Source organism: Crocodylus siamensis, chromosome 2 (assembly GCF_052110815.1).
Source record: "Crocodylus siamensis isolate JL-2025a chromosome 2, ASM5211081v1, whole genome shotgun sequence".
Classification (NCBI taxonomy): Eukaryota; Metazoa; Chordata; order Crocodylia; family Crocodylidae; genus Crocodylus; species Crocodylus siamensis.
In genome coordinates, this window is record NC_143396.1 from 226123753 (window position 1) to 226144305 (window position 20553).

The 20553-nt window shown below is 44.7% G+C and overlaps 1 protein-coding gene across 1 annotated transcript; it reads right to left on the minus strand.

Moving 5' to 3' along the window:
• Positions 1-581: 581 nt before the first annotated feature.
• Positions 582-19747, minus strand: SYNJ2BP (synaptojanin 2 binding protein). The gene is made up of 4 exons (XM_090033251.1): positions 19570-19747; positions 11446-11582; positions 3609-3704; positions 582-2466 (listed from the first exon to the last, which is right to left on the minus strand). Exons 1-4 carry the CDS (start codon positions 19628-19630, stop codon positions 2326-2328), a joined length of 435 nt encoding a protein of 144 aa, XP_089889377.1. The 5' UTR covers positions 19631-19747; the 3' UTR covers positions 582-2325.
• Positions 19748-20553: the final 806 nt, after the last annotated feature.

Genomic DNA, 20553 nt, shown 5'->3' on the forward strand with positions numbered 1-20553 from the left:
GCCCCCCCCCACTCCTTGGGGACTTTCAGTGGTGCGGCGCAGCAGCACCACGCTCCCCATGGTGGGCAGGCACAGAGTCCCACATCTAGCCCTGCCCCCACTTCTTGTCTGGTTGGGGAGGGGGAGAAAGGGTCTGCTCCCCCACTCCTCACTGCCCCCGCCACCTTTGGGGCAGTTGTCAGGGTGCAGTAGCAATGGGGCACCACCACTGTGCCCCCCCCCCCCCACTCCCCACTGTCTTGTGTTGGGGCCTGTCGGCTCCATCCTTCCCACCGCGCTTCTTGTCTGGTCAGGCATGCCGGGTCCCAACATCCTCCCCACCCACTGCCTCGGCAGGCCAATCCCACCCCCTCCCCTACCACTTCAGGGCTGGGCCTGCTCTCCCCACCCTCCTCCGTCACTGCTGCCTGCAGGGGACGGGGGGGGCCGAGGCTAGCCCCCGCGTCCCCACTGTCATGGCAGCACTCCGCTGCGCCATCTTCTGGCCAAACGCTTTTGGAGCGCTCTGATTGGCTGTTTGCCAGCCTGTCAGAGTGCGAATAAGGTGTTATGGACAGACAGACAGACTAAGGCTTTTATAATATTACATAATATATATTGCATCTGATTTTTTTGGCATCATATAGACCAGACATATATCACTTCTCTTTTACAAGTACTAAACAATGTTCTTCCTTGGATATAAGAGAAACAGGCTTCACTCCAATGAATTCAGGTCAGCGGGAAGATTTCAAACAGAACAATCATAGTGAGGAGTTGAAGTCCTGCAGATGAAAGTCAGTTGCACCCTTCCCACAGAGATGGTCTCCCCCTTCAGTCTTATTTACTAAATTCTATCATCATCTGACTCTGGTTCATGCTCTTCTTCCAGGTACCGTGTCTCAAGAAGTGTGTTTGAGAGATTCCACCCAGCATCTAGATGTGCTTTGTCCTACAGCCCATCCAAAAGAATCAAAGCACCCTGGGACACTGACACATCTCTGCCTATTCTCCTCTGCCTGGCTCCCATAAGTACAATCCAGCTTTACTCTGTGTTGAAATAATGGTGTTGCCCTTGTTCTCTCACTCCCTTAAGATTATGATAGAAGTAGTAGCCTGTTAAACACCCTTCCAAGTTTCAGTATTCTTTTTTATGGAACGTAATGGGGTGCTTCTTGCAAATGCGTTGTTGTTCCTAAATCTGTCAGTTCTTCCTCAAAAACATTTAGTGTACTAACAGAATGTCTGTCATGATTGTACATCTTCCTTTTCCACTCCCAGAAGCCTTATCACAGCCTCTGCAAACAAGCAGTAGCCTGTATGGACCAATATTATGGATGACTTCTCTCTATAAAGTCTTTGAATTCATTTTAAAGTCTTTGAAGGAATTCTGAAGACAGCAAATCAGCTGCTATTACAGAAAGATACTACGTAATATGACACTTCCTTCAGGCACACAACCTCTCTCTGTTTAACATGGAAGATAAGTGCTTCAGGTAGCTCTGTGGAATAACATACTGTTGCTTAACCTCTGCTTTAGAAACCCATGCAGCTTCTATTTCATGACATCATTTTCCATTGATTAGATCTGTGATCCCATTGGGGGTCTCTCTTCTTCCAATATGCTAGGACTTGGCAGAAAGTCTCCTTTTGCAATTCTTTGGCTTTTCTCTCCGGAGCTCTCTCAGTTGCTCTCCTCTTCTCCTACTCTGCCATACTACCTCCTGCCTTTCCTGGGCCAGTACAACACACATGGACATTGCATATTTGTTTTAACTAGCAACTGCACTGAGAACTTTATCTGTGAATTCACAGGTAAGACTGTACATATTTCTCTAAGGCATTTAGTTAGCAAGCCCATCTCCCGCCTCCTCCCCCAAAAAGGAAGGAATAAAACATATTGTTTCTCTTCATCCTTGATGCAGGGACAGGGACTGTTGGCTGTAAAATTTAAAGAACAAGAAGAACTCTAAAATAAAAGTTTTGTTTTAAAAAACACCCCCCAGCCCTCCCAACCCTCCCCACCTAGAAGTCACATATTAAAATAGGGAATAAGTGAAAGTATTTGAACATTCAGGGTGCAAGAGAAAGAGGGTCACAACACTTCCATGGGATTAGGGAGAAATGGCACATCCCACTTTACACACAATCATCCTACTCATCTCTTACTTTCATCCTACTCTATCCATCGCACAAAAAAAAAAACATAGTGAACATCAGCAGCAACTTTATGATAGGCAATAACCCTTTCCGATGTCAGTCTAGGAAAAAAAACAGTTGATTCTTGTTCTTTAAATTATATCATAGATGTGGAAAATATGCAGAGATCTTTGGAGGGTGAACTTTTCACATCCGCTGTCGATATCTGAGGAAGAGCCACACTGCAGCCACTGCTAGTGCCAAACCTGGCACCAAAATGGCAGCTAAGGGAATACCACCTGGCTCTCCATCTCCTCTATGACCCACTGGGCCATTCTGTGGCTGCAGCTATAATGGAGAAAAAAGTACCAGTGTTAGAGAGATGTCCCTCACTCCAGGAGAGACAGCAATACTATGTGATAATGAATAAGTGCTTCTGTAAGCATGTACAACATGCCTTCCACTTGTATTGTACATTTGAGGCACAGGAGGTCCAGAACATGGAACTCTGCTTCAAAAGGCACCACTACAGCTTCTGCCAAAGAAAACCTTCCATTAACTACAAACAGCATTAAATGCTTTTATATCCCTGCATAAAGCAAGGGACTATGCAGAGAGGACAGCTGGAGCAGGTTAAATCCCATGCAGCAGAGCGTAGTGATACACAAATTAGGAAATGTGCATTAAACACTCCCTCTCTAGGCATCAATATATTATCTCCAACATGTTCATTTGCCAGGAAGAGGCCTATGTTGGACTTCCCTTTTATATTTGCACAGGGTGAGGGGATCTCAGCATGACCTATCCACAAATTTCTTCAAAGACTTTCCCCAGCACTGGTTCAGGTTGGGTTAGCATTTCTATTATGAATTCTAGCACTGTGAGAAGGGCCACACTAACAGCAGTGGCTTCTAGATGCCTTCCCTTTACCTCCAGACCAAGTGTATAAAAATACCAGCACTATAAGCTTCCTCCACACTGCCTTGCAAATGTGCCTCACCCCTAAGATGAAGGGATGGCCTATAGGTGTTCTCTTCTAGGGTCCCATCAGTCTTTAGCCTCCTAGCTGAGACTGACATGTTTAGAGAAGTGGTTGACACCCTACATCTTGCTTTCTTCTACCCAGCAACAACATAAAACTGGAGATTTAGGTGTAGGAGGGGACTTGGGATTTCATCTGCCCATACCGTGAAACAGTGTGTCTCTTACACAACAGAAGAGGGTGAGGACAGACTCCAAACCCTCTCTCTCCCATCCCAAGTGCTACTAGAAAATAGTAATATTATATAGAGATACTGCCGGTGCTTGGTTACTTGGTGAGGGCCTCCTAGAAGGGGCCATTCATTAACCTAAGAAAACCCAAACCAAGGAAACCCTGCACACATTGTTCACATTGAATCCCTGGGAATTCTGTTCTTTTTTCCACAGAGGAAAGAGGAAGGAGGGATACATAAGAATTCAGGTCACCCCTTAGAGCTTGTTATACATACCCTGTGCTGAACCTTCAGAGACACGTCATTGCCTGCATTCCTGAAAAAGTCCACAGCCTCCTGGTGCTGCAAGTCCTTCAGGTCCCTGCCATTGATCTAACAAAGGAACACAAGGAAGAACCAGTAGCTGTGAGATCAGAAATCAACTCTTGGACAGACTGGACAAGGGAACAGGAAACAGTTTAGGTGGCCAACATTATTCTACCTGGGAAATCTAATGAAAGGAAGAGGGTACTATTCACACTGTCACTAAACAATTAAATTGTTTAAATTGTTGATATGATCCTGTGAGAAATGATCTCAACCAAAAATCCCAGATCAAAACATTGCCAAGCCATTAGGAGTTTGGAGCTGGTTCTGAGCTTTGTAGCTTGGTCTCACCTTTTATTCTGATACACAGAGTGGATAAAGGGACATAGACAATACAATCATATTTATCCAAAGCCTTTTACCTAAATTATATTATGCTTCCTGCTATGAATTACCTGCTTAAGAGCCTACCTTTCTTACCCAGCTTCTCCTACCCAGGTTTACTTGAGTGCCTCAAACAACTAGGTGCCACTGTGAATTATTTTTACCTTTTGAAAAAATAAAGCAACGTCAGGTGGAAAGGCTATTTTTGGCTGATGGTACAGGATCTAATGAACATGAAGCACAATGCAGGGCAAGTATATGAGACTCCAACAGATACTCATGTCCACTGTCCTGCTTCAAGTCCCTCTGAAGTATGTGGAATAAAACATGCTAATGCTTGTCCCAGGACATGGCTGGGTGCACCTGCGGGTTCCTGTTATTCCTGGGACACGCTGGCTGGGCTGTGTGCTCTTGCTGGCCACCTAGTGGCAGAGAAGCAGCAATGCACCTTGGAAGGGCTACATGTCCAAATGACTGTGCTGTGCCTGTTCTGATTCAAACCCCCAGGACAAGCACAAAATTTAGAAGCTAATCCAAGTGATCCTGAACTGTTTTTTACATTAACAATTTAGAAAGACATTTTTCTTATTGGCAAAGCAGAAAACTTTTCCTCCAACTTTGCAAATATATTCATGTTTGGCTTCAGATGAAGCATGAGAAACGTGAACCCATACAGGATAGCTGATGAGAAAGCTGCATGGGAGCAAAACCAGGTTAGAATGGACTAGCTCTGTCAACATTGGTTCTTGTGGAGTCTTTCATTTTCCTAAGGGACCCAAAAGGTAAAAAGATATAGCTGACACAGCTAATATTACAAGGTCTCTTGGTTATTACACTGTTGCTTAATAAAGGGCCAAATATTAGAATCAAAACTCCAAAACCAATACGAGAAGCATTGTACTACACACATGTTCTACTGCTTGTGAGTGTCTCATTTTATCAAATCAGCTGCTTATAAGAATCAGTCTTAAGTTATAATCTATACATCCAAGCCTTTTCCCCACTGGTCATTAGAATTAAGAGACAGGTGGTTAGCTATGTTAGTCTGAAGCAAGGCAGAAGGCAGTGTAAATTTGCACTTTGTAGATTACATAAATCAGAGATTATATATTAGCATAAGCTTTCATGGCAGCATCAGATAAAGTGGCCTTAAGCTCACAAAAGCTTATGGGGGTGTGTGTGTGTGTGTGTGTGTGTGTGTGTGTGTGTGTGTGTGTGTGTGTGTGTGTGTGTGTGTGTGTGTGTGTGTGTGTGTGTGTGTGTGTGTGTGTGTGTGTGTGTGTGCGTGTGTGTGTGTGTGCGCCAAATATATACATATATAACATATGGTTTAGTTAGTCTGTAAAGTGTAAATCTACCCTGCCTTCTGCTAGAATCAAGTCAGTTCAAACTGCCTCTGTCTGAGCATGTTCACCGTACAACTAAGTTGCTACACAACAACCCGTGACTACTGAGCATGTGTGATGCACAGCTAACATCTTTTTTTTTTTTTTTTTTTTTTTTTTTTTGAGAGTGCTTAACTCTACTGAGGAAGTAACCAGAAGCTGAGAAAGTGCTGTCAAAAGGAGGCAGCAAGGAAGTTAGGCATGTCTCATTTGATTCTCAGCAAAGTTTTAAAGCAAATAAACACTGACCATGGGAACCTCGATGCTAACTATGAACACAAGAGTGGGGAAAAGAGACTGAAATCTCTTTGGTTCACACATGCAGAACACCACAAAGCATTAATCACCTGCTGAATCCTTGTCAAGAAGGCAAGAAGCCTGACAACAATGACTGGTTATACTAAATTTAAGCCCACTGACAGTTGAGTACGTAAAAGGAAAGACATGGCAGAATGCTGAAGAAGCAGAATGCCAATGCAACGTCAGTGGAAAGAAGGTGCCACAGGTTTTGCCCAAATTGCTGCAAGAGTATTGTGCTGACAAGATTTTCAGCACAGATGAAACTAGCTTTTTTTTCCCTCTCCAAAGCAATGTCTAATCACTAAGGTGATCATATTTCCCTAGTTCCAAGCTAGGAGACACCATTGTCTCTGAGCTCAGTTATCAGCTGAGAGTATTGGAGAGTAGAGAGGAAGTACAGAGCACGGGAGAACAGAGGGAGATGGGAGGGGAAGGAGGATTGAAAGTCATGCCTTTTTGCCAGGATAGTTCCATTTTTAAACATCAGTCCCGCAGATCCCACTAAAAAAGAACAAAAGAGTTAATTTGACCAAACAGGTCCCCTCTGCACATTGCAGGTATCATGCAATTAACTGGTGAATTGTGCAGTTACCTTGAGACCAGCTACACGTGCAAAGTAGCTAACACATGCTCAATGCTCCAACCAGCTATACAGTTAGACATTGAAAATGTGTACTAACTTTATAGATGGTTGCTATTGAGCTTTAATTTGCAAGTGTGGCAGGGCCTCCCTTGCAGCTGCAAGCCCATCAGCTGACAGGGCTCCAACCACAGGGGTGCAAGCCTGCAGCTCTAGGGATTGTGGCCGCCATGGACTTGGGGGTGCATGAAATCTCTGGGCTCACACAGGGCTCTTGGTCCTGGCTGCACCTCACATGCAGCTGGGACCCAGAGATCCCACAGCTGATGGGGCTCTGGGTCCAGGCTGCGCCACATGCACAGCTGGGACCCAGAATCCCATGGTTGATGCGGTCTCTGGGTCCTGGTTGTACATGGTCCCTGCGGCCTCAGACGTGGGTGCCTGCTTCTTGCCAATTCACCAGCAATAAAAAGCAATTGGATCTAATGCATGATCCCACACTCATGCCTCCGACCATGTGTGATGTTTAAGGTGGAATAGCAAAGAGATGTTTAAAACGGGACATTCCTAGCAAAAATGGGAAGTATGATCACCCTACAAATCAGACTTTTCTTTTCAAATGTATGCTTGTTAATGGTGGAAAGAAGCAGAAAGATGGCATTACTGTGCTTCTGATTTGCAATATTAGGCATTAAAAAACCCCAAAACCCTAGTAAGTCAGAAGGAAGAGCAAGACTCCACAATGTTCTCATGGGGTAAGCACTACCCATTGACTAAAGAGCAAACAAAAATGTACAGATGACAAGCTCAAGCCTCGAGAAATTCCTAAATGAAAGGCACCATGAACTTGTGAAAAAGGTTTGGAAGATTGTTCTGTTGCTGGATAATTCTTCTGGGCACCTGTCAAATGTTGTATTGCAGAATATTTACTATTTTTCCTGCCAACACTACCTCAGTCATACAGATTCCCAATCAAGATATCACACAAAGCATCAAGAGCATACACTAACATATTTGTGACAAAGTAATTGCAATAATCAATTAAACTCAAGGCACTGGCTGTAGCATGTCCAAGAACTAGCGCTTCTGAAGGCTCTTCAAAAACAAAGTCATTGGGACACTGTTAAAGCTGACAGCATCTGTCATTACTTCAAGGCAGGAATTGCCAACATGACTCATGTAGGTGAGGAAGTAAAAAACAATTCTCCATCTGGAAGAAGGCCACTTCAAACCTTTAAAAAAATGGTGGCCTTTGACAAAGGAACTGATGGTCACTGCAGAAATCAGCAAGCAAGATAAGATCCAAGAGCAACACAAGCCAAAAGCACATCTAGTCTGTGAAAAATGTGAAAAAACTGAAGCAAGGCGACAGCCTTTCTGTACAGACGTTAGTTTTACATAGGCTTGAGAACAAAGGTGACAGCACAACAGAGTACAACAAAAAAATATGTTAGAAAAGGAAGTCTCAGAGTTCCTAAAAATGACAGTGGCAGGAAATTTTACATGAGTATTTTAGGCAACAGATGTAAATGTTAGATGTCAAAGTCTGCTGGCCTGTAGTTTTTATTGTTTAAATTGTATTGTAATAAATGAATAAAATCTAATGAAGCATCAAAACTGTCAAGTTTTTCAACAGGCGTCTGCATGGACTTTTTACTTTGCTTCCTTTATTAAAATCAGAGGTGTTCTGCCTGCTGTGATTCTAATAACTGGTGGACTTTGTAGTGCCGCCACAGTATAAGTTAGGTATCTAAACAAAAGTCTTAAGGGGAAAAAACTAAAAGAAGATTGCAAATTTCTGTAAAGAGAATCAAAAGCAGAATATGATATAGTAAATCTGTCCTGGCCAATTCTCAAATATTTTTTTAGGAGAGATGCAATTTAAACAAAACATTTTAAGGATGTAAAAAAGATATGCACTAAGGATTTGATAAATCAATTAGACATGTTAGCATTTGCCCCATTTAAAAATGTGCGCATGGATATTTGAGACACGTATTGCTAAATACTTGACTGTAGGATACATTCATGCTTAATGGATGATCATTTACTAACAGATCAAGCATGCAATCAAAAATAAAAGCTTTCATTTTCAGTTGCCTTGCCTCGAACCTTTTATTGGTCATCATAGGATAATGATGCTCTTTTATTAAGTATAAGGCATGAACACTAGATAATTTTTAATTAACATGCTAGACCAGGGATACTCAACCCTTCCCCCAGCGGGTTGGATTGGCAGTGTTCTGTCTGTCCATGGGCTGGATCCTGCTGGTGGTCCCAATCTGGCACCAGGGCCAACGCGATGGGCACCATCTGGCCATGGGGAGGGGGGCGTGGGGCAGCCTAGCCACATCCCAGCTTCACAGGATATGGCTTGACCCCAAGGGGAAAAAGGCAGCATGGCTTGGCTCTGTGGGGAAAAAGGGGTGTGAGCCAGCCCCAATCCAGATGCAGGGGAGGAGGCACAGCCCAGCTGCAACTGGCAAAGCAGACCTTGGGGTCTGGGAGTTTGGCAAGGGGGTGAGAGGTGACGGTATTAATGGCCACCGTTCCCCTGCCACCAAATTTCCCTCCTCATGGGGAACTCTGTAGGCCAGATGCAATAGCTCCACAAGCTGTATTTGGCCTGCAGGCTGGGGGCTGAGCACCCTTGGGCTAGACAAATGCAAATGCAACCCATGGAATAAAGCTAGATGGATCTCTACAATCGTGTGCTGTCCAACCCTGTCTAGTAACTTATTCCAATAACAGAAATCCATTATTTCTCACTGAAGAACATTTCATAGCCAGGTTACATCGAACATATTTTCTGATATTCCACCTAAAATTTCTTTTGCCCCATTATGTACCATTGCTCTTAGATCACACTAACCCCTTCCTCCTCTTTTTGGCATTTACATGCTTCAAATACATGCACACAAAATTATTATCCTGCCAGGATAAAGTAATACAGCTTCCCTCATTTTAACTTCATATCACTTTTTGGATCAATAGTCAGACTCCATCTTACACAAGTCACTCTTAATTTATTTATAGAGCCTGCAAATGCTTTATATAGGAAAGATTAACACATGAGTTTTAAAAATGTGCATATGATAGATTATCAGCAGATACTTGTGCAAAACACTGCTTGTTAAAACAGATAGTTTTGTATGACTGACAATACTAGAAGACAACATCCAAGCCATTGTTTTACATAATTCTGTTGAGGAGAAGGAACCTAAATTACTTTTGATGTATTACACTTCAATCTTTTATGGCTCAATAGGAAGCTCAGATTCTCCTGAGCAAAGCAGTTAGTGCTGTAATCATCTTTATTCCACTGACCAGCATAAATGGGAAAGCAACCTGGAGATAAAGAGACTGTTTTTTCTCATTTACATCAGTATAAATCACAAGTAACTCTATTAAATTTACGCAGAATTACAGTAGTATAATATCAACGTGTGAAAAGAATTTAGGTCTGGTTATTTTAAACCCTTTTAATTCATCATAAGTGGTACTAGTAGGGAGGGTCCGGAGGATGGTGACGGGTGAGTGTCTATCATCCCCTCAGGACCCTTCCTATAGGGTCGCCCAGGGTTTTATCTTCTCACATGAAGCTGCTGGGTGAGACTATGTGGAGATTTCGAGTGAAGTGCCATCAGCATGCTGATGACACTCAGCTCCACCTCTCCTTCCCTTCTGATCCTGGCCCCCGAGTCTCCCCACTGGATGTGGGGAGAACCAGCTGAAACTGAATCTGGACAAGACTGAGGTGATGGTGGTGGGCAAACCACTTGCCTTGGGTGAGGACTGGAACACCTATCAGTGATGGGGTTCAGCCTCCCCTTGTCACTCATGTTTGCAAGCTTGGGGTGCTCCTGGGTCTTCAGGTGGCAGCCGTGGCTAGGAGCCCCTTTGACCAATTCCATCTGCTGAGAAGGTTGCAACCCTCTTTCAGATTCATCCATGACTTCATAATCTCAAGGCTAGACTATTGCAGTGCGCTTTACATAGGGCTGCCTTTGAAAAATGTCCGAAAGCTGCAGTTGGTGAAAACATGACAGCCTACTTTTGGATGGGGGTGGGGTGCCAAGAGCACAAAATTCCAATCCTCCAGCATCTGCACTGGTTTCCAATAGCTTTCTGGCACAATCTAAGATACTGGATTTGACCTACAAGGCCTTATATGTTCTGGGCCATACATACTTAAAGGACAGCCTTGTCTCTTGTGCCCCACTGCAGCCCACAAGTTCAGCCGAGAGAAACCTCCTGCAAGTACTATCGCTATTGCAAGTCTGGTTGGTAACAAACATGGGAAGTCATTCTTGGTAATTACTCTCCAGCTCTGGAACCCCCTCCTTGAGACCCACCAGAGTCCAAGCCCGGACATGTTTTGGAAGCACTGTGAGACTTTCCTACTTGGGGAAGTATTTAGCAAACAAAGCTAGGCTGAGACATTGCTTAGTAGGTCTGTGTTTAAAATTTGCTATTGTAAGCCTCCCAGTACCTTTGGTGCAAAGGGCAGCACGTTAACTGGCATAAATGAATTTGAGCAGTGGTTCTCAACCTATTTGGACTTGAGGCACCCTTCTATAACTTTTGTGAATGGACTGGCACCCAGTTTCAAAAACTAATTTTTAGCTCCTTGCAGTGCTCACCTCCTTGCTGAGGGGCTAGGCAGTGGGAAAGGGGAATTGGACAGGCAGGGACAAGTTTGATCCTGCACTTATCTACTTATTTCCTCAGACTTCCTGGCACCCGTCAAAAGATCTTGCACACCCGAGCTGAGACTCACTGCCCTTGAGCTTACCCAGAGCTGTTCCCTATCTATAATGGCCTGTAAAGCCATGTCTCATAAGTTTGTTAATACAGCTCCTTGAGATCACAACTTCATATCCAAGTAAAGACAAGTCCGTAGCTAACCCAAATCTGAAAAGGTTCCACCTATCCACTATAGGATACACTAAGAAAAATCACGAAGAATATTCCTGTTTAGCATTAGCTGGCAGAAACAAAAGTGCACAGATTAATAAACTGCCATGACTGGCAAAAAGAATGGATTGCACTGAGCCACTTTTCTCAATGAACTGCTTTGAACAGGAGACCTCTGACGCAGAACTGCTAGGTAAGAAGAGAGACAAGGTATAAAAGAGGATGGGAGAAAAGGGCTTACCGCTAAAATTTTGTCCCCCTCTTGTAATCGGCCATCCACAGCAGCAGCCCCATTTTCTTTGATCCGGCTGACATAGATGCCACTGTCGTTGGGCAAGTATGGCTGATCCGTCCCTCCAACAATGTTAAAGCCTAACCCTGAGACATGCAAGAGACAGAGCACATCAAACAAGGGAGATAGGAAAGACAGCTAACCACAATTTGAGCCACTCTTGCGGCTGGCAGGAATAATAGTCTATATCAGAGGCAGGCAAAATCCAGGCCACAGGCCAGATTGAGCCTGCAGTGGACTCCATTTCCCAGCAGTCCCTGCCTACATCACTGCAGCTGGTTTCCATGGAGACCCCACCAGCAACAGAGCCAGGGTTTCCATGGCACCAGATCAACCTCATCAGGGCTGGCAAGGCGCGCAGCTGGGCAGGGAGCTGCTCCAGGGCTGGGATCTTGTGGCAGCGTGGTCTGGAGCCGCTGCGATCTGCCACCCATATGCCCTGGGCAAGGGTGTGCAGGCAGCAGATTTTGGCACTGCCCTGGCTCCAAACTCTGCTGTTACTGCCATAAAATCCCAACCCTGGCCCCGGAGCAACTTCCCACCCAGTTGTACACCCTGCCAGTGCTGCTGGAGCCAGTCTCCATGGAAACCCTGGCCCCACCACTGCTGGGGTTTCCATGGAAGCTGGCTGAAGCGATGTGGGCAGGGGCTGCTAGGAAATGGAGTCCAGCTGGCTGAAGCGATGTGGGCACAATGGCTGGATTTGCCATTGTGCCCACCCCTAGTCTGCATGGTGCTCGGCCTCCTCCTCTACCTTGCAACTCCCAGCATAGCTGCACACAACCCTGTACATACTCCAAGTCCTCACTGGCCAGAACAATTTTCTCCTCAATAACTTTTTACTTAAAGGAAACAAACATGACTGATATCTCACAGTGGACCTTCAAGCAAAAGTGAATCAGACCTACACCAACTTTTGAGAGGCAAGTAAGCATTTTACAATATGACTTGACATGACTTCTTCAAGGTCTCACAGAGCCCAGATTTCTCAGCTTCCAGCCCTGTATTTAACCACATCTAATGACTTAGATCAGGCTTTAGGGCATTGCTTATTTCCTTGAATAAAACCATTTCATATTTGAAGTGAGCACTTGGTGCCGTCTCAGGAATCCAAAAACATGACAGGAGATGAAGACAAAACTCTAAGTTTTGAAAAACAAACTAGAACATTGCATAAATTGACACAGAAAATATATCCGCATTAAGGCAGGGTTTTTAGAGGGTTTGGGATTTTTAAACCTTGATTATCAAATTCTGGTTGTAGCCAGCTGGTGGATTAAAGTTCCCTGGAAGATTAAGACTTGTTTGCTTAGTCTAATCCAGAACAGATTGAATTCGAAAGCTGAAACACAGGGGTTGCTAGAGCCCCTTCTGTATCACAGATGCAAAGAAACAGGTTTATAAATAATAATAAATGATAAGGATGGGGGATTGAGCTGAAAGAAGTTTGTGAAGTCAAACTTTGCCAAAACAGCTGAGAAAGGGAAGGAGGAAAGGAGGAATTAGGCATATTCTGATAGAAACCTGTCACCCAGAAGCTACCAGCAGTATGGGTCTGATATAAATTCCTGCTTCCTGCTCCCCAACGCCCACTTCACCAGCTGAATACCTCTCTCTCTCTGCCTGCATTGGGTGGAGAACAGAGGACACTGAACAAGCAGCTTATAACCAGAAAAGTGGCTTGCCACAGCTTGTGGTACCTTTTTAGTTTAGTATTAGGATATCAAAGGGCAGAGGGGCGAGCTATGGAGTTCACATAGTACAATCTCCAGTGGAAAAGCAGGGGAACATGAAGAGCTCCCATCCACCCATCATTCTTCCTGCTCCTTCTTGCCCATTTTAGACAAATGGTGGAGAGGGTGGACTTGGCAGTAGAAACTGTGGGGATACAGGGTTGGGGAGGCAGGGAAAATGAAGGAGATACTGGAATTTCTGGTACCCTAGTAGCTGCTTTAAATAAGGTTACATTTTCTGTGGCAGTTAAAATGAAAAACAAATTGACACGTGTGTGCCATAAAACTAATAGTCTGGGAACAAAGCGATCAGTGCCATAGAAAATTTACTGGGGAGAGAGAAAAACATGAAGGAATCCTACTCTCTTGTTTTGTAGCAGGAACAGTCACAACCAGATAAAGGTTTTCATAAGATTTCATAATGTTGTGAAAAGTCATTATCTTTTGGATGCAGTTTGGGAAGGAGGGATGTGGGTGGGTGAAGGTGAGTGTGAAATGAATAACAGTAACTGTTTCTTCTGGGTCATCCATACAAAACACTTGTGCCCAGCAAAAAAAGTTTCACAGTTCTGCCTTGCTTGGTCAAGGGTAGCCATTCAGCTACAGATTTAGAGGGAGATTAACCCAAACAGCAGAAAACCAGAAAATAATCTGTCTTTTCATAAAACATGACTTTTCACCAGCTCAATGAGAATTTCACAACAACAAAATAGTGTGAACACCAGGCACACACTCTTCTACCATGGTGAAGATATTTTTGCCATTCCTCAATTTTTTTGACAGATGTTTTTCACAGTACCCTTTTTAAGAGTTTGTAAACCAGTCAATGTACAGTTTGAGAGACAGGATTATACTTTGCTATATAGAATACCAGTACTTTGCTCTTTGGACACAGAAGTGAATGATAAGCAATGTGATAAGGGCTCAATTATTATGACAAGTTGATGGTACCTTCACCCTATTAGTTAGTACATATTTAGCTTCCAATATTTTTTTAAATGTATCTACTATGTTCTCTAGAACACAGAGATCTAAATAATTATATTTCAGATCCAGGGGATAAAAGACTAAATAAAACCAAAAAAATTCAACTCAGAATATTCTCAACTGTGTGGGAATAGTTACCAGTCAGCTGGGGTCTCTATTCAGCAAATGAGAATTTTATCAGCAGTTTAGTTAGCATAACTGAACACCAAGAGCAACCAGAATTAAGACTGCTAAAGCAGTACAGGCATAGAAGCAGCCCAGCTCCTCTGAACAGGACTGGATGATTCAGCATGCGCAAACTCTTTCAATTTTAGGCTATCAGTTTAAACCTGTTTAGGATCAGATGCCAAGCACACTGGAGAGATCTGGTGGGGGGTTTCTGGCTTGCTGCTACCTGTGTTGTACTGTGAATAACTAGATGAATTAAGCATGCAAGGCTCTGAAGCCAGTGCCTTTCACTAGGCATGTCTACATACATGATTAATATGCACGAATAAGCTTTTTCGAGTACAGCAGGACATGTGTATACACTGCTCCAGCTGGCTGGGGCACAGGATGCTTCATAGTGGAGCCAGCCTGGAGGCAGCCCCTGTGCCAGGCAGCCGCTCGGCAACACATGGAGACAGGGGCGGGAGGGGTGTGCTGACTGACTGCTCCCACACCACGTGCGGTGGGGTGGAGGGCTGACTGGGTCCCAGGTTTCTCAGTGCATGGGCTGCAGGCCTTGTGCTGAAGCACCTGGGGGCTCCAGCCAGCCAGGGCAGCATCTACATATGTGCTGCTGCACATAAAAAACTCTGCAGCAGGGTAATACTGGTAGAATACAAGTATTTTACCAGTACTACCCTTCTACAGAGTTTTTTTAATGCACAGCAGTGCACATGTAGATGCTGTCCTGGCTGCCTGAAAAATACAAGTTCTACTCTGCTGCAGAGTTTATTAGTTTTGCAAGCCCTAAAATGGGTGTGTGTGTAGATGCTGAGACATTTACTATGCAGTTAATTAGTCAACTGCGCAGTAAATGTCTCTTGTGGGTGGGGTGCACCCACTGGAACAAGATTCACCATCAGAAACTAAAATTACATCAACCACCGAGATGTGGATACTGCAGCCTCTGGAAATGAGGGTGAAGCCAAAACTGGCCACCAGCTAAGCTCAAGCAGAAGGTCTGGCAGGTTTTCATTTGTATTTACCTTAATTAACATTAAACCCTGAGTCACAAAATGTAGTTCCAGATTCAGAACTTCCCTTAAATTTGCAGGTCTTTGGATCAAGTCTCAACTTAATGCATGTGTTATTAACTGAATGCAGTTCTTATAACATTCTAATTACATAATAAATCATGTCAATTTCAAAGCATATACAATCCTGAAGGCCTGACTGCCACAGCCTGTTTGTTACACACACGACATGTCTACACATGTCCCTTAATGAGCAGTACCTTATTTTACTGCGCATTAAAGCATCATGTAAGAAAGTGTGATTACATTAATCTGCAGTAAAATAGGCGACTGAGCATTAAGTGTCACTTAAAAACTGTGTGCATTCCTTACTGTACATGAAGGCAGCCTAATGTGCATTAGGCAAAGCACCATAATGCATGTGTAGATTCGCCCACAGGGAACTGTGGGCCGAGACCCAACATAATACTTGAGAAAACTAGAGAGAAAACAGGGACAGAAGTGGGGGGGGGGTCAAAGGTTGATAAGGAGAGCTCCAAAAAAGTCCACTGAGGAGAACATACCAGCCAGCACCCACTGGCCCTCAAATAAATCCAAGCAACCAGTAGACTGCACCTAGTGAAATTCTGCCCAGAGACGCATATGTGTGAGAGTCAGGAATATGGCCCCAGAGTCACTTGGGTTCCCCCCCAGCCAGAGCCTCCTTCCTGGTCAGACAGATAGAGAGCTTAGCTACAGCCAGGAAAAAGTTGACCAGGAGGTTCCAGGACTTGGTGGGGCCAAGGATGGGGAGTGCATAAAGAAAAAATGTGGAGAGAAGTGTAGCCAAAACCTCACCAGGAGGTGCTGGAAGAGGAGCTGCACCCTGGCACATTCAAGGTAGGCATGCACCAGGGTCTCTCTCTGCTGGCAGAAAGGGCCAGTATCAGAGGTGTCCATGAAGCATGCCAGGTATATGCCTGTGGATAGAGCTCCATGAAGGAGCTGCCAACTGAGGCCTGACTGCCACAGTGACAGATGACTACTTTCTCCACTGTCCTTCCCCACTTTCTTTTCCTCTTCCTACTCACAGTATCGTCACTTATTGCCATTTAGGCACCTATTTAAGTAACTTACAAAACAGCACAGGCAAAGGGCAGGGCATCACCACTCTGGTCAGCGTTTTCTAAAGCAACCACAAATTTTGACTGCTCAGCAGTTTCAGAAATGCTCAGCAGCTGCCACCCAGGTGACATCAGTAAGAGCTGTGGGTCTTCAATATCACCAAGAATAGCCCAAACTCTTCTCAGTTGAGTGCTGGTAGTAGTAAGTGCTTTTGAAAATTCTGGCCCTTGTTTATCGTGGGAATGTTCTTTATCTTTTGTCCTTCTACTAAAAGGCAAGGAATCGAATTTTATCTGCAATTCACTATTCATATTGCATCCATTTCATCCAATTTCTTTAAATAAAAAAAGTTAGAACTTTCAACTCTTGGGGAATTTGGATTCCTTTTGAAAAGACCAGTTTTTATAGCTATCTGCTGCTCCTTATACTGGCTTTCAGTACAAAACTATGCTGCAATGACAAGTCTATTCTTTTATCCTTAGCAACAGGATGCCACTACAGCAGGGGTGGGCAAAATGCGGCCCGGGGGCCAGATGCGGCCCACCCTACTGCTACATTTTAGGGCTTTTTTTTAAGCCTTCCTCAGACACACTGGGTGCTGGCTCCAGCCAAGGCTGGGGATTGTTACTGGGGTGTGCCAATGTTCCTGCTGAAACTTAAAACCGGAGGTTCCTGGCTCGAGGGTCTTGCCCAAGAATGGGCAAAATGCAGCCCGCAAGCTGCATGCGGCCTGCCAGTCCAATTTATCTGGACCACGAGGCCCCTAAAAAATTTAGAAAATTAATATTAATCTGCCCTGGGCTGCCTATCATGCAGCCCTCAATGGCTTGCCAAAACTCAGTAAGCAGCCCTCTACCCAAAATAATTGCCTGCCCTTGCGTGACTACAGCATAGGCCAGGATACAAGAAAATATAATGGAGTGCTATGATCAACAGGATGGAAACCACTGGAGTTTTTAAATGGGGAGATCTGAGGTCACACTGGCTGCTTACAGCTGTAAAAAACCTGTCAAAAACCAGTATTTACTTTACACTCAGCACACCCCCACACCTAGCCCATCACATACCTAGAAGAGGCATTGTGTGCATTGGACCTGGATTGCCCAACCTCTGTATAAATCAGGCACTTTAGCAGAGATTTTTTGGCGCTTTAATAGCTGATTGAATCAGCTTTAAATAAAAGAGCTATAAAAGCGCTGCTTCTTCTGACAAAGCATACTTTTTTCCCCACCCCCATGTGTCAGCAGCCATAATTGTTGCCCCCAGGATTACTTTTGCAAAAAACCCCCACAAGATTACCTTTGCCCATCAGCTGTAGTTCCCAACTTGACACCATCAATCCATCTCTGACCCCTGGCTGACTCACCAATTGTTGCCAACAGGATTCCTTTTACCAGAGACCCCCAAGGATTGACACGGCCCCTCACCCAATTTGGTATCAAGTAAACTTTATTAGTAACCCCAAGGGCTTATTACAAGATAATTATCCTTGTAATATGACCTGGCAAGTGGTTGCTTAGACGTTACAGCAGCGACCTTCGGTGGCACCGGCCTCAGATCCTCAGCTGGGTGTGCGGGATGTTAGTTTCTGGATTCCTTGTTACTCAAAGCAAGATTTCCAAGGCTGCTCCTGTCTCCCCAGGGTGGCAACACAAACACACACTGTCTCTTTGTTTGTCCACTACTTTTGTAACTTTCTCATCTCAAACTGTCCAATCCTCAAGTTTCTTACCTTATCTTTTTAGATAAGGTACTCCAATCCTATTCTGTTTTTGGTCTCCTTTCCTTTTAGGGAAACTATGGGCTAACCAGGTACAGATCATAGCACTCACTTTTCCCAGTGCCTTATAAGGCACTCTGTACAATGTAATTGCTTAGTTCTGGGCAGGCCTAAAGTTATGTTAAGAGCCTGGGCATAACTCAGTTTGTCTGTTACAGTAATGACCAGTTAACATGCATTGTTATAATATGCCTACACTTGGCCCTAGGTAGAGCTTCAAATCACATCAGACAACTTATTTCCCCTCCCTAGTCTAAGGTCCAGAACCACAAAGTACTTAGGCACCCAACACCCATAAATGTCTGAGGCCTACTTCTCACTAAAATGAATTTGTGGACTGGGGCTCATGGGACCAGCAAGAACAAAAGAGCAGCAGACGCAACCATTTCTTCTTGTTACCCATTTCTTCCAGGAAGGCAAGAGCAATCCCTAACAACTCCAGACTCTCCCTATGCCTTAAGAAGGGTGTTTGTGCCCAAAAGCTTGCAAAGAGCAATCTTTCCAACTATTTAGTTCGTCTAATAAAAGATATCACATCTACCCAAAGAAGCTTGTCTGCTTCCTCCTCTCCTCCCCCTCATTAATTGTGTGGTAGCACGGAGTCCCACATGTGCACCTCACCAGGACTTCCCTCACAGGTTTGCTCTCTCTTGCAATTTTATCTCCTAGACTTTCACTGCAGTTTAAAAAAAAAAACAAAACAGATTTCAGTTTAACTTTAAGTCTCATGTTGTTCTTCCTTTTAAAAAGCACACAAGCACACGGTCAGGATATGCACACAGGTATATTGTCTTGGAAAACAATCCGGCTGCATTCTCCATCTCACTCACACAGTCAGAACTATTATTTTATTGCAGATCTTTTATTTGCAAACCAGAGAGCAAGGCAGCCTCACTGCAAATGCTTCTGTCATGTCACTGAGTAAGGAAGCAGGGCGGGAGGAGAGGGGGCACACGCTAATTTCAAGCGCAGAGCAATGTTAACCCCTCCCCAGCAGCACGAGAAGCCACATGGCTGGGAGCATTCTTGCAAGCATGCCATAAAGGAGAGCTCCAAGTGCTTGTATTCACTGCTGCCTCCTGCTGAGATTTCATTTCCATCCTGAAGGTCTTTGCAAATGTCTCTGCTGCTGGAAACAAGGGCTGAGGTTATGCAGGCCTCAGCCTGGGGTTTTCCTGGCAGCCCTGAATCCAGGGAGGTGCTCAGAGCCAGGGGAGGCTGCAGCCCTGATCTCAGTATGGGCAAAGCATCCAGCCCAGCCCCCGCCCCCCCAACTTTAACTCTGTACCTGAAGGTCCTCTGGTGAGATTGATCATTTCCTCAGAGAGGCCAGACTCGACTCCGCTCATGCTTTATGGCTCTAAGGCTCTGCCTGCCACCTGATCCCTGCTCCTTACTCAGTTGAAGGTGAAACAGCCTCCCTGAAGCAGATGCCGCTGCAGCACTTTCAGTTTCATCAGCCTCGAAACCGGAAAGCCGGGCTGGGAGGAGGCAGTGCTGGGAGCTCTGGGAGATGTAGTTTTCTGTAGGCTCGCGCATCACTCAGCTCTGTTCTCGCTGCCCGCTGCACCTTGCGCGGGGCAGATTAACATCTTGACACACACCAAGCCCCACAGAGGGCCTCTAGCTTGAGTGGTAAATTAACCCCAATCAATTCCCCCCCAGGCCCCATTTCTATCACTTGCATATTGTAACCTCATATTGTTATTCTGTCTCCATAGGATTTCATTGATTTGGGGGGAAGTACAATGTCAGAAGAGAATAAAAAGTTTGTAAAATTTCAGGTTTCATCGTGGCTTTTCTAATTCTGAACTGTTCTAGCAGGCACCGCTGATATGTCTGACTACTTCCGATCATCATAAGGAAAAGCTTCTTTACTGTCCAAGCCCCCAAGGCCTGGAATAGGCTCCCTCCAGAGGTGGTGCAAGCACCTCCTCTGGACTCCTTTAAGAAGCATTTGGATGCTTATCTTGCTAGGATCCTGTGAACCCAGCTGATTTCCTGCCCCCTGGGCAGGGGGCTGGACTTGATCTCCCAAGATCCCTTCCAGCCCTAATGTCTGGGAAATCTATTAAATCATTTTCCCCAAGTGAATTAATGTAATGCAAGCAAATGAAATTTCCCCAAGCAAATGCATTTGATGCATTGCACCTTTAATTTGATTGAAGCCTGTGACGCACAAACAGGGACTATGGGGAGGGTGGGGTGGGCCCAGGAGGGCCATTTAGTCCAGGCCTCTCATTCACAGAGGGGCTCAAATTTAGACTTTTGA